Source organism: Carassius carassius, chromosome 5, assembly GCF_963082965.1.
Source record: "Carassius carassius chromosome 5, fCarCar2.1, whole genome shotgun sequence".
Taxonomy (NCBI): Eukaryota; Metazoa; Chordata; class Actinopteri; order Cypriniformes; family Cyprinidae; genus Carassius; species Carassius carassius.
In genome coordinates, this window is record NC_081759.1 from 31,707,127 (window position 1) to 31,718,619 (window position 11,493).

At 37.3% G+C, this 11,493-nt stretch overlaps 2 protein-coding genes across 2 annotated transcripts; one reads left to right on the plus strand and one right to left on the minus strand.

Annotated features, from left to right (window-relative positions):
* Positions 1–838: 838 nt before the first annotated feature.
* On the minus strand, positions 839–6,553 carry taok3b (TAO kinase 3b). The gene is made up of 8 exons (XM_059550689.1): positions 6,422–6,553; positions 4,960–5,196; positions 4,485–4,613; positions 4,102–4,305; positions 3,148–3,387; positions 2,792–3,004; positions 1,647–1,829; positions 839–1,526 (listed from the first exon to the last, which is right to left on the minus strand). Exons 2-8 carry the CDS (start codon positions 5,143–5,145, stop codon positions 1,365–1,367), a joined length of 1,317 nt encoding a protein of 438 aa, XP_059406672.1. The 5' UTR covers positions 5,146–5,196; positions 6,422–6,553; the 3' UTR covers positions 839–1,364.
* Positions 6,554–6,723: 170 nt separating this feature from the next.
* Positions 6,724–10,645, plus strand: m17 (IL-6 subfamily cytokine M17). The gene is made up of 3 exons (XM_059550697.1): positions 6,724–9,086; positions 9,419–9,570; positions 10,115–10,645. The coding sequence occupies exons 1-3, from the start codon at positions 9,029–9,031 to the stop codon at positions 10,571–10,573; spliced, it is 669 nt and encodes a 222-aa protein (XP_059406680.1). The 5' UTR covers positions 6,724–9,028; the 3' UTR covers positions 10,574–10,645.
* Positions 10,646–11,493: the final 848 nt, after the last annotated feature.

Below are 11,493 nucleotides of genomic sequence, written 5' to 3' on the forward strand. Positions count from 1 at the left end.
GTAAAAGATAGTAGTTGGTCAGGCCCAAAGTATATTTTATTACACACCACAAATCTGCCTATAAAGTACTTGTTGTTGTGAAATAAAAATCAAACCGAACCCCTTCTACTATTTGCTGGAGTAGTGTCTTTCTTAATGACAGCAAGCCATGAACTCTGTTACACAGAAGTGTGTGCATTATAGCTCCACCAAATATGTAAGCTGTCACATGATGCACGAGAATATAAGTTGCTTTCTATTTTACTTACAAAAATAAGTTTGCATTCCTTTGCCTTCACTGAACAAGAGTTCCATAGATCTTTGTTGGCAATGATTGATCAGTACATATGTAAACCCTATTTAGGTTATCATATACAAATATTTATATAAAATTTGTACAACACAAATTGCAACATTTTCCCTGTACAAGAGCAGTGATAAGTCCACATTGAATGAATCACAATTCAACAAATTGTGCAAAATAAGGAAAACAAAAACATTCATCAACATAACTTAAAGGCATTTGGCAATTTGGCGGGTGTTTATATCAAAGATAAAGCTTATGTTCAGTATCAATAGCCATGAAAACAAAACTGCTATGACCACTTTTATTTGCACATGGCTAAAATCTCGGACAGATTCATGCTCCACTTCACAACCTGAATTTGTCTTTAAAGTGCATGCAATAATACCAGTAACTCTGACAGAACTGATTCAATGTAATAAATCCACATCCTGATTAAATTAATGCCAATTAATTTAGGATACTGAACAATGAATACATTTTCTGTTTTTTTGTTCTTTTTGTCCTTTTTCTAAGTAAAAAGAAATAAAGCGTGGGTTCCACAATATGACCATATTTTAAAATCAGACACTGCTTCAAAATCTGCTTCTGCGTAAAGTTTTCATCAACATTCTCTGTGATACATACAAAACAGCTAATAGCCACGGTGAAGACGCAGGACACATTCTACTGTCGCATTGTCCTTTGATGAAGCCAAAGGCATTTCACACTTCATATCCACCTAGCATGATGGCATCATACTTAACATATCAAAGTGCTTTCTTGTACTAAAATATCCTGAATTAACTAATTTAATACCAAAAGTGGGACAATGGCATGGAGAAAAGGTCAGTTTGTCTAGATATTTCTTCTGGGTTTATGAGCTTGGTGATGCATCACCAAGCCACTTTTGTGTCTGTGGCTGTTTAGTTTCTCATCTCTGAATCTCAGGGAAGTTCTCACAGCCGATGCAAGTTTTAAGATATTGATCCAGCATTGTCACTGTTTGGGTGATCTTGGAGAATCCGACAATCAGGGACAGTGCAGGCACAATGTGTCCAAGGACATCAAGTGTTGAACAGTCCCTTTAACCTCTGTTGGATCATCTGGCCTCATCATTGGGAAAGTCAAATGAGGCCAAGCTTCCGAATCCTAGCCGCGCGCTCTCCATATCAAACATCTCCAGTTCTCGCTCCTGACGCTCAAATAAATGCTTGATTTTTTCAGTTCGCTCTTTATGAAGTGAGGCCAGCTCTTCTTCAATCTGTGGGCAGAGGTGTTTGATTTATTAATTTAGTATAATTTATTAATTTGACCAGTTATGGGCAAACCTATCCGATGAATTACAGAGGTAAAATTACTGTAAAAGAAAAAAAAAACTCACCTTCTGTTCCAAGTGAGCCCGGCGCAAGGACGCCTTCTGTTCCAACTTCTGCACCTCACGCTCGTGTTGGGCCTCCATCTGCGCCTTTGTTTTGTTCTGGTAGGCATCTAGGAGCTCCATCTCCTGATGCAGTTGCTGCCTTAAAGCCTGACATTCAGCCTCCTGCTCTTCATCTAAACGTAACTGAGAGAGTTTCATGCTGCAGTTATTTTCTCAAACACCGATGGGGTTTATGCATGATTAATATTGTGAGCTCATTAAAAAAATTAAAAAAATTCATTAACTAAAATAAAATGATAAAGAAAAAAAAATTCAGCTAGAGCACTATAATAACTAAAACTTAATAAATGAAACCTTAAAATGCTACAAAATTACTAAAACATTAAAATTTAAATGTAAACAGAAAATATAGAAATAAAGTCAAATTTAAAATAACAGCAAAAACTGTAATAGTATATCTTATGTAGTATTAAGTAATGAGTCATCTTCCTTAGTAGTCGTGATTAAAAACAATATTGCAAATATAACAATATAACATATGCAATATAACACTTAACAATAAGATCAGTTTTCATTTGGAAAACTGCTCGTGCAAGTAGAATTTTTGGCTTGGTTTTGGAAATTAATTTCCCTCTATAGCCACTAGATGGAAACCTCACAAATGGTCTTGGCAGGTAGCTGCTTTTTTAAATATTTCTCACTGATAAGAGAAATGCGAGAAGACCATCTGACTGTACATGAAAACAGTCTCTATTGTATCCAGTTCTCTCCATTTCCAAAGAAGCAGTGTAATTTTGTGTATGTGTACCTGGTATTTATCACATTATGGGGACCAAATATCCCCACAAGGATAGTAATACCAGTCAATTTTGACCTTGAGGTAGGTTTAGGTGTAAGGTAGAAAATACAGTTTGTACAGTATAAAACCATTATGCCTATGTAACGTCCCCATAAAACATGGAAACACAATGTATGTGTGTGTGTGTGTGTGTGTGTAAACCCTAAACTAACTTATGAGTACTGTATGTTTCAACACATTTATCAGCTGAAGGTCTAAGATTCAGGTTTATAACCTAAGATACAAGTACAAAATATGTGGTTTCACCATTAAAGGGTTGTTTTCTTCTGGTGACAGTGTACTTTACCGATTGAGAGGCCATCATCTCATTAATACTTTGCTCATATTGTTCTGCCAGCTGTGCGAGCTTGCGGGTCTGTTCCTCCTTCAGAGATTTCAGGATGGCTTTGTGGTCACTCTTCGGGGATACCTCCAGCTGATGGTTCCTCAAAGCTTTGTACTGCTTGTTTTGCACCTTACAGGTATCTTGGAATTGCTTTTTAATCTGCATTTCCAATGTCTGTAATGAGAGGAGATTAATGCATCATACAAAGACTAAATACAATTATACTTTTGGCTTTACTATTGTTATTTCTCTTTCGTGATAATTTTTCCTTTATATTTTTTGTTAGTTCTACCTACATTACAATTTGTGCAGCTTACCTTAAGGTTCCTGGGCTGCTGTCGGCGTTCCAGTGCATGCTTCCTGTGTAGCTCCCTCTGGCGTCGACTGTTGTACTCCTCCTGGTTCTCCAACTCAGTTTGATGCTGGTGGCGCATCAGCTCAAAGCGTAGCCTTTGTAAGGTTTGTAGATGCCGCTGTTCCAACTCTTGGGTGGACTCATCCTGCCTGATCATCAATGCATGCTCCATTTCTTTTTGTGTCTTCTTCTTGTTAAGCTCCTTTAACATGAAGAGCAAATCATTTCTGATTAATATTTAAATAGTTTGTACAACACCAAGAAAAGGATAAGGTTTTTAAAAATAACTTTATGTCTTTGTTGTTGTTTTTTTGTAATTTTGAAAATTAATTTCAGACTTCAAACTATTATATACACACTACTGTACCTTTCAACAGTTTGGAGTCAGTAAGATTTTGAAAGAAATTAATACTTTTGTTCAGCAAGGATGCATTAAATTACATCAAAGTAACGGTACATACTCTAACATTGTCACAAATGATTTGTTTCAAATAAATGCTGTTCTGTTTAACTTTACGTTCATTTATGTATCCTGAGAAAATATTCCACAAAAACAAAGATCCACAAACATTTGAAGCAGCATCTCTTTTCAATATTGATAATAATAAGAAATATTACTTAAGCACTAAATGAGCATATTAGAATGATTTCTGAAGGATCGTGTGAAGGATCAAAATTCAGCCTCGCCACCACAGGAACAAATTTCATTTTAAATATATTAAAATAGAAAACTAGAAAAATGACACGAATATAAATAACATACACCCAAACTTTAGAACAGAAGTATATACTGTATGTATATTTTTCTTCAAACGATAACCTGTATATCAGTCAGATGTCCAAATAAAACCTCAAAATTCACGAGAACAAAACAATGTGCTTGAGATATTGTTTGTTGTGACATATTATTTCTTGCCTCCCGTATTTGCTCCTGTTCAAACTCGTGCTTTTTGATAAGGCTTCTTCTTTTTAGAGCACGGCAGCTCCTTTCGTAAACCAGTCTTTGCTGGTTCAACAGCTGGGCCTCCTCCTCAGCCTGGGAGCGCTGCATTGTTTCCTTATGCCGAGACAAGCGATCCTGTTTCTCCTCTTTTGGTGTATCGGAGTCTTCATTCATTTCCTATTGTATGTAGAACAAATTAGATGATTTTTACTGCAAAAAATTCGAATATAGCCATTTATAGGTAATATGAAACAGACTTTTGTTATTAAGGGCCCTTTGTCAAAGATGCCCTTACATAAAAAGGTGTCCTGGGTTTATACTGTGTTCTGTGAATTCATTGACTGTCCTGATCTCACCTCTTTCATTCTTTCTCTGCATAGTCTGTACTGCTTTTTCTGTGTGTCCAAGAAGGTGGTCAGTTCCTTCTTCTGCTGGACTAAGATCTGTTGCTGGATTCTTTTTTCTTCAGCTGCCGAGGATTTCATCTTTTGAGAGACAACAGAAATAACATCTGGTTTTGCAGCGTTAACCACTTACAAATTAATCATCATGGTCCAAAGGAGGATAAGTATTACAAAATTTCACTGTGGTCAGCTATGCATTAGTAAACTAAAATTACTTTGTCATCACAGTGATTTGAGTCTTATCAGTCTAACGCTACATGTGAAAATCTGTATTTATTTGAGTTATTACAAATTTGTCAGAACTCCTGGTCTTAATGCTGTCTGAACCCATGGCTTGTTTAATATATATATCAACTTGCAGACAACAATGTGACATCTTCTAAATTTTTTATGACCCTGTCCACAAAGTGTAAGTAGGAGCACGCACCTCCTTGTCCAGTTGTACAGCTTGCTTCTTGGCCAGCCGCTCTAATTCAATGTAGGTGTTATTGGCCTGGGTCTCCACGTCCTTCTGCAGTCGGAGCTTGTGCTCATCCATCTCGGCCTTTAGCCTATTCTCCAGGGCAATCAGCTGCTTCTGGTGCTGCCGCCGCATGCGCTTATACCCTGACATCTGCTCGCGCCGCACAACTTCCTGCTCATGCTCCTGGATCTGCTCACTGACCTGCAAACACACAGTGTGTTGGGGGGTCAAAGGTCAGGCAAGGCGAGCAAGAAAATTAAAGTTTAGTTTCTCTTTTCATCTTTTAAACCATGAGATGTAAGATCTTTAGGTAACTGTAAGTTAAAAGTTTACTTTAAACTTAAATTGACCATTTCTGTGAATTCCAAATGTACAAATATTTAACCCTACATAAATTATTATATAACCAATAAAAATGAGTGTATTATGTAGAGTAATTATGTATTTAATGATCTACATTGTTTGATATATTAGGCCTTTATGATTTCTATTAATATTTTCAGTTTTTATAGTTTTTTGAAAATGTTTTTTTAACATGATGTTACAGAATGGATCATTAAAAAATCTCCATGTTTTTAAGAAATATCAATGTATAAAACTTATCATAATCATATTATGATTATGACTGGTTCATTATACATGATCCTCAGCCTTATCCCTAAAATTACAAATATTCCATGTAGTTTGTCACTCAATATGAGATCATAAAATCTGCTTGCATACAGATTTTCAAAAAATAAATGAAATATTAAAATCCTTTCAAATGTTACATTTCAGCACATGTCAGCTACCAGATATTATGAAGCCTGCCTTACACGTTTCATTGAGCAAAACAGAGGACATGTCAGGGTAGATCCCACAAATGGGGAAGACCTCGTTATTTTTTACCACAGGCATCTATTTTGCCTTTTACTATTAGCATTTAGCTTCATTTCATTTTATATTGAAGAAATATATAATTTCATAGCTAATCAGCTTCATCTTGATGGGTTAAATATAATGGCTATAATAGTAGTACTGACTGAAACAAAATGCAAATATGAAAGAAAATATGGTGTTTTAATGATGAACTGAAACTCTCTCGCTCGCTCGCTCTCTATACTGTACATATATGTGTTCTTAGTTTGCATTCCACAAAGGATCTATATATGTGGAGAGAGAAAAAACGCAGTACATCATGTCCAGCTCCAGAAAATAGCTCTGAATACCAGCAAAATGAATATCTTTACCACAACAAAAATTAAGCGTAAAATAAGGCAGCGCTCCGGAGATAGAAAGACATGGGGGGGGGGGGGGGGGTGAAAAAGCGCTTATTAACAGGATGTGGTTGCCATGGCTACTGATGTAGGGTTGAGTGGATGACCATGGCAGGCCTGCATTTCTTATGCAAAAACGGCGAGCAGAAGAGGAGAGATAGGCTGCCTACCAAAGATGCTGGTGTGATGATGGCAAAGCGTTGGCGGATGCTGCTGCTGCTGCTGCAACGATGGCGAGCCCGGCTCTTGTGAAAAGAAGAAGGCCGCAGCTCTGGCCTGATGTCCCTGTCTCCAGCCTCATCCCTCACGCAAGCATGCTTCTGCAGGGGGGAGGAAAAGACGAAGTGAGTGGGGGTGGGCGCTAACCGAGCGCCCTGCTGCTGCTGCTGCTGCTGATGCTGAGGCTGAGGATGAGGATGATGCCGCTGCGTCTCCCTGCTGCCCGCATACAGCCTGCTGCTTCCGGCGCATCCTCTTCAGCCTTCATCTGTTACTGGCGTGTGTCGCTCACTGGCATCGCGATGGATGACGCTCGGTACGGCGAGAGCGGGAGTCCGGAGCCTCTCTTCAGACTAGCGGCTGCACTTCCTGAGAAGAAGGAGGAGGAGGAGGAGGAGGAGGAGGAGTAGTAAGCAAACAGATCCGGTGGGATAGAGTGAGTTACGCAATGCCCACCACGGGCAATCAGCGGGAAGAACGAGTGCGCGTCTTAAACTTTTAAAGGTTTCCAACGCTACGAGCTATAAAGTGCACTTGGTGATTTCTGTGCTAATTTAAAAAAGTTTTACGTGTAAAGAAGCAATAGTGCCTTTGAGTGATGCAGTCATAATTAGTATCTTTTCTGTCTTCTGGAAGCTAGGCTAATTTACAGACATAGGCTGTAATACTAAATATAATATAACCTCTAATTTATATTTAATTCATACATTTAATACTTTTTTCATTCATAGATTTATACTGTAAATTGCAGCAAAATATTTCAATTATTACACAATTAGAACTACCTTATATTTTATGATTGCACTGTTAAACACACATATTGATAACATGATAACTGTTGTTGTGTTTTTACAGTTCTTGCACAAAATAAAGATTCCACTCATTGACTAGTAAGAGAGCTATATGCTCCCTTGTTACAAATTATCATAATTCTTAACTCTGTTGCAACAAGGTCAGATTCTGCGTACTTTTTTGAGGTGAAAAGTCTAAATAGGTAATTATGAGAAATACTTGAAGGAAACTGGGGGATTTCCTAGGACTGTCAAGTAAAGCATTTCCTGTGTGGTTAAGAGGTTAAGAGAAATTATCTTTGATCTTTTTTGTCGCTAATAAAAAAGCAGACCTGTCTGCACGAATACTGCTGAATTTACACAGTCTCACTTCCAAAGAGTTGGCTGGAGTTGGTAAACATTAGAACGGGGGTGCCTTGGAAGAAAGTGGCCCTATACAGTTCTGAAGACTGGGCTGCCACACCCACATCCAAACCCCAGGATGTTAAAACATCAATACCAGTACAGGGTAAAGTGACCACAGTCAGCATAAAAGGGCAAATCCAACACTTCCAACTTCTCCTCCTTCCCACGACACTTTACCTATAATGTTTTTTTTTTTTTTTTTTGGTAAGAATTGTGGAAAGTACCAGGTACTGAACTACAATTACCTGTGTTTTGCTGAGAAGACACTGATTTCCCCTTTGACTTACCACATCAGTGTCCCACTTATGCAGGAACAAGAGACTTCTTACCCAAGAAATTACATTTATTTGCCTAAGCATAAGAATATATTTTTACAGATGTGGCTGTGAGCTCAGTCTTTAATTGGGGGGCTATAGTAAATTTGTGCACGTTCTAAACTTTTGACTCTAGGGATTCCCTTGTAGGCCAGAGTCATAACGATTCAAAATAAAGCTTAGGTCAGTTAACATCAGATGCATATTTTTGTCCACTTTAGTCATTCTGCATGCTACAAAAATGCAATTTCATCACTCAAAAGTTAAAGAAAAGTGCAGCAAATCAAAACACATCAAAGTCCTTGTCATCTTCCTTCCTTGTCTGAATTTAATAGGTGGCTGAAATGTCCAAATTTGTGCTTTTGCATCAAAAGATCAAAAGGTATCACTGAAAATCTAGTGTTGAGAAACTACCTTCTTATTACAAAACCACTTCCTGTGGAACCAACAGGCATAAAGTTCAGAGCAAGGGTGGATGAGCACTGTGCTGGATGGTGGTTCCTTTTCTAATTTTTGTTGTTTTTGGCATGGTTTTGACAAATTTAGAGCAATGTTATTGACTGAACACGATAATAAACACAATGTAATGTCAGAAAAGACTGATCTCAAAATCCGAGGGTATACTTGCATACAAATGTTAATGAATAAAAGTAATCTACATGTTTAGTGTTATTACAAATACATAGAATTGTGTAACATAAAATAAGATATGAGAGGTAAGAGTAAAATCTCATCACATTTTTGTTTCTGACATTGAATGTAAATTAACTACAAATATACATGATTGCTCAACCTATCCATGCTCTTCATCACGTAAGGAGATACAGCTACACAATAACTGAGTGGTAACTAAAGAAGGAGGGAACATTACACATAGTACATGTGATAATGAAGACGCAAAAAGAAAAAAAAAATTCTGGGAACTCTTGTTGCCTCAGAAAGCTGGCCACGTCATTTCCTTCCAATGACAAATGTGCGGTTTCAGTCTTTAAAAACTTTTTCAGAGTTGTGATCATGACCAGTTTGAAACTTTGTCTGTGAACGGAGAATGAATTGTCATGTTAGGAACATGGTCTGCCTATCTCAGAGATCACAAGCAAAATTCAGTAAGTATTCCATCCACACTGCACACATAACAACATGCTTACAGGCATGCTTAACAATGGTCAGACATGGAACATTGTTAATGCTGTGATTTGATTAATAACCCAATACAATATACATGAACAAAATATGCATATTTGTTAAAGTATGTTGCATGTGATCGCTTTACATGTATACTGATTATATACATGTGTACTCATATGATGGACATCTGGTCATTCTGACAGCAGTGAATGTGAAGCTAAAGATGTACTACTGCATGTGAAAGGATCACCATAAAAAAGGAATAAGTTTTGCTGAACATGACTTTAATTAAATTTTTACTATTATTCAGGAATAATCCTCCCTATCCTAATCTTGATTGCTGTTGAGTTAGTGCATCCAGCAATGTCATGCAAGCATGAGAACTGCAGCCAACTTCTTCACCGTAGTCTGAAGCTCACTAAGTCAATGGCCAAAAGGTCAGCAGAGCTCTTAGAAACATATGTAAGTACTCTCTTTCTATATATTTAAATTTTTTAAAGTATAATTAATTAACCTTGCAAATGACGTTTACGTCAGCGGTCCTAAATAAGTTGTGATTGGTACAACACTGAAGAGATGCTCTGACAATGTGAGCCTAATATGGTCAACAGTTGCTTGGGTGGTTTCAACATACAGTGAGGTGATTCCTTCCATTGACAAAACTGGGCTATTTTGAGAGTGGGTGGGAATATGTGGGAACTGTAAATTTAGCTCTTTGACAGTATATACAGTACATGAATAGTCATCAAATGTGGAAATTAGTCTTTCAGATGAATAGGTAAATATGGGTTATGCAAAAGACAATCAAGACACTGAATAGGGCAATGGTGTCACAGAGTTGGTTTATATTCAAGAATCAGTTTTTGTCTAAGCCACCGGTTCTTAACCAGGCCTACTATGGGCCTCAAAATGACTATAAAAGATTTATCGTAAGACAAAACAACTAAAATCAAGATTGACTGATAAGAAACAGGGTTCTTATAGACTCTTGTCTCCTCTCAATCAGAAAACCAGTCAAGGAGATTCTGCGGACCTGATCTGTGATATGCAAATGGACAATGTTCCAGTATCAACCATCTCTGGCCAGACCATGTCAGAGCGCATCTTGAGTGTTTATACCCACCTGAAAGAGTTTCTTCCGCACATGAAGACAGTGAAGGAGCAGCAGAAAGACTTAAATCCTCCAACAAACCTTGTGGTGGAGGGGCTTCACAGTATGATTACACATGTTTGCCACATCGCTCTGAGGGTGAACTGTATCTTACAAATCTTGCAGCCAAATATACCCATTCCTGAGCCAGCTGAAAGGCCAACGGGAATCCCCCCCGCGCAAAATATTTTCCAGCAGAAAGCCTATGGATGCATTGTTCTATCTCGTCTTCAGGAGCTCCTTAGCCAAGCAGTTCAAGAACAGAAGTCTCTTAAGGGAAAATTGTGCAGAAAGAGGAACAAAAATGGTTATTGATGAACTCTGTTCTGTAGCATAAAACAATATTGACGTAATTTATTCATATTTATTTTTGTACATCTATAACTGTTGAAGATATGCCCAGAATATGTTTTTGTTGATATATTTATTGATTTAATTTATTTTTTTCCTAACTGCCATATCAATATACTGTATGTATATAAGTTATAAAAAAATTGTTTTTGTTTTTTTTTTCTCAAAAGGACAAGAGTGGATAATGTTATTTGGCTGTCATAGACTGTTGTGTCTCCTTGAATTATTTGACAGTAAAAATATTTCAATTTGATTTAGTTATAAAGAAACAGCTGGCATCAAAACTGTAAACAGTATGACTATGTGTTGGTTTTTGCCCTGCAAGAAAGAAGGCTCAGAACCACTTTAGTTACTCAGGATTTCCTAACAACACTCTATGATGTTATATATGTCGTCACTGGCAATTGTTTTGATTACAAAGAAATTTGCAGTGATTAAATGTGACGTCACGTTAGCCATATTGGCTTTTGTGGTCAATACAAACGTCTATAGCATGACCTAAATAAACTAGTAAAATGTATATGTCTGAGACGTCACCTTCAGTTGAGACCATTTTAGAAGATAGGAAGTGCAAGAGACTGATATCAGCCCATAATGACGCATTCATTTCACCACATCAGAAAGGGGGAAAAAACTGGCTAGCCGTCTACTCTGTCACAAGGTATGAATGTGTGTGTGTGTTTGTGTGTGTGAATCTCAAGCCATTCCCCTTATAATTAACAGACTGTGGTCTGTACATTTCGTGAATGCTTTCTGTGAATGTCGTGATTATGCATGTATATATATTTTTTGATACTTATTTATATGAACCCAGTAAGTACAGTATGTCATGATGTTAATTACTTTGCATTCTACCGTCAAAATAAACGAAACAAAAAGAAACT

Excerpts from the sequence above, each read along its gene's own strand:
- m17 (XM_059550697.1), top strand. The coding sequence starts at position 9,029 with ATGAATTGTCATGTTAGGAACATGGTCTGCCTATCTCAGAGATCACAA. Across the intron at positions 9,087-9,418 it reads GAGATCACAAGCAAAATTCA|GAATAATCCTCCCTATCCTA; the intron begins GTAAGTATTCCA and ends ACTATTATTCAG. Across the intron at positions 9,571-10,114 it reads CAGAGCTCTTAGAAACATAT|AAAACCAGTCAAGGAGATTC; the intron begins GTAAGTACTCTC and ends CCTCTCAATCAG.
- taok3b (XM_059550689.1), bottom strand. The coding sequence starts at position 5,145 with ATGTCAGGGTATAAGCGCATGCGGCGGCAGCACCAGAAGCAGCTGATT. Across the intron at positions 3,388-4,101 it reads AACAGGAGCAAATACGGGAG|GAGCTTAACAAGAAGAAGAC; the intron begins GCAAGAAATAAT and ends TTCATGTTAAAG. Across the intron at positions 3,005-3,147 it reads AGCAGCCCAGGAACCTTAAG|ACATTGGAAATGCAGATTAA; the intron begins GTAAGCTGCACA and ends CTCTCATTACAG.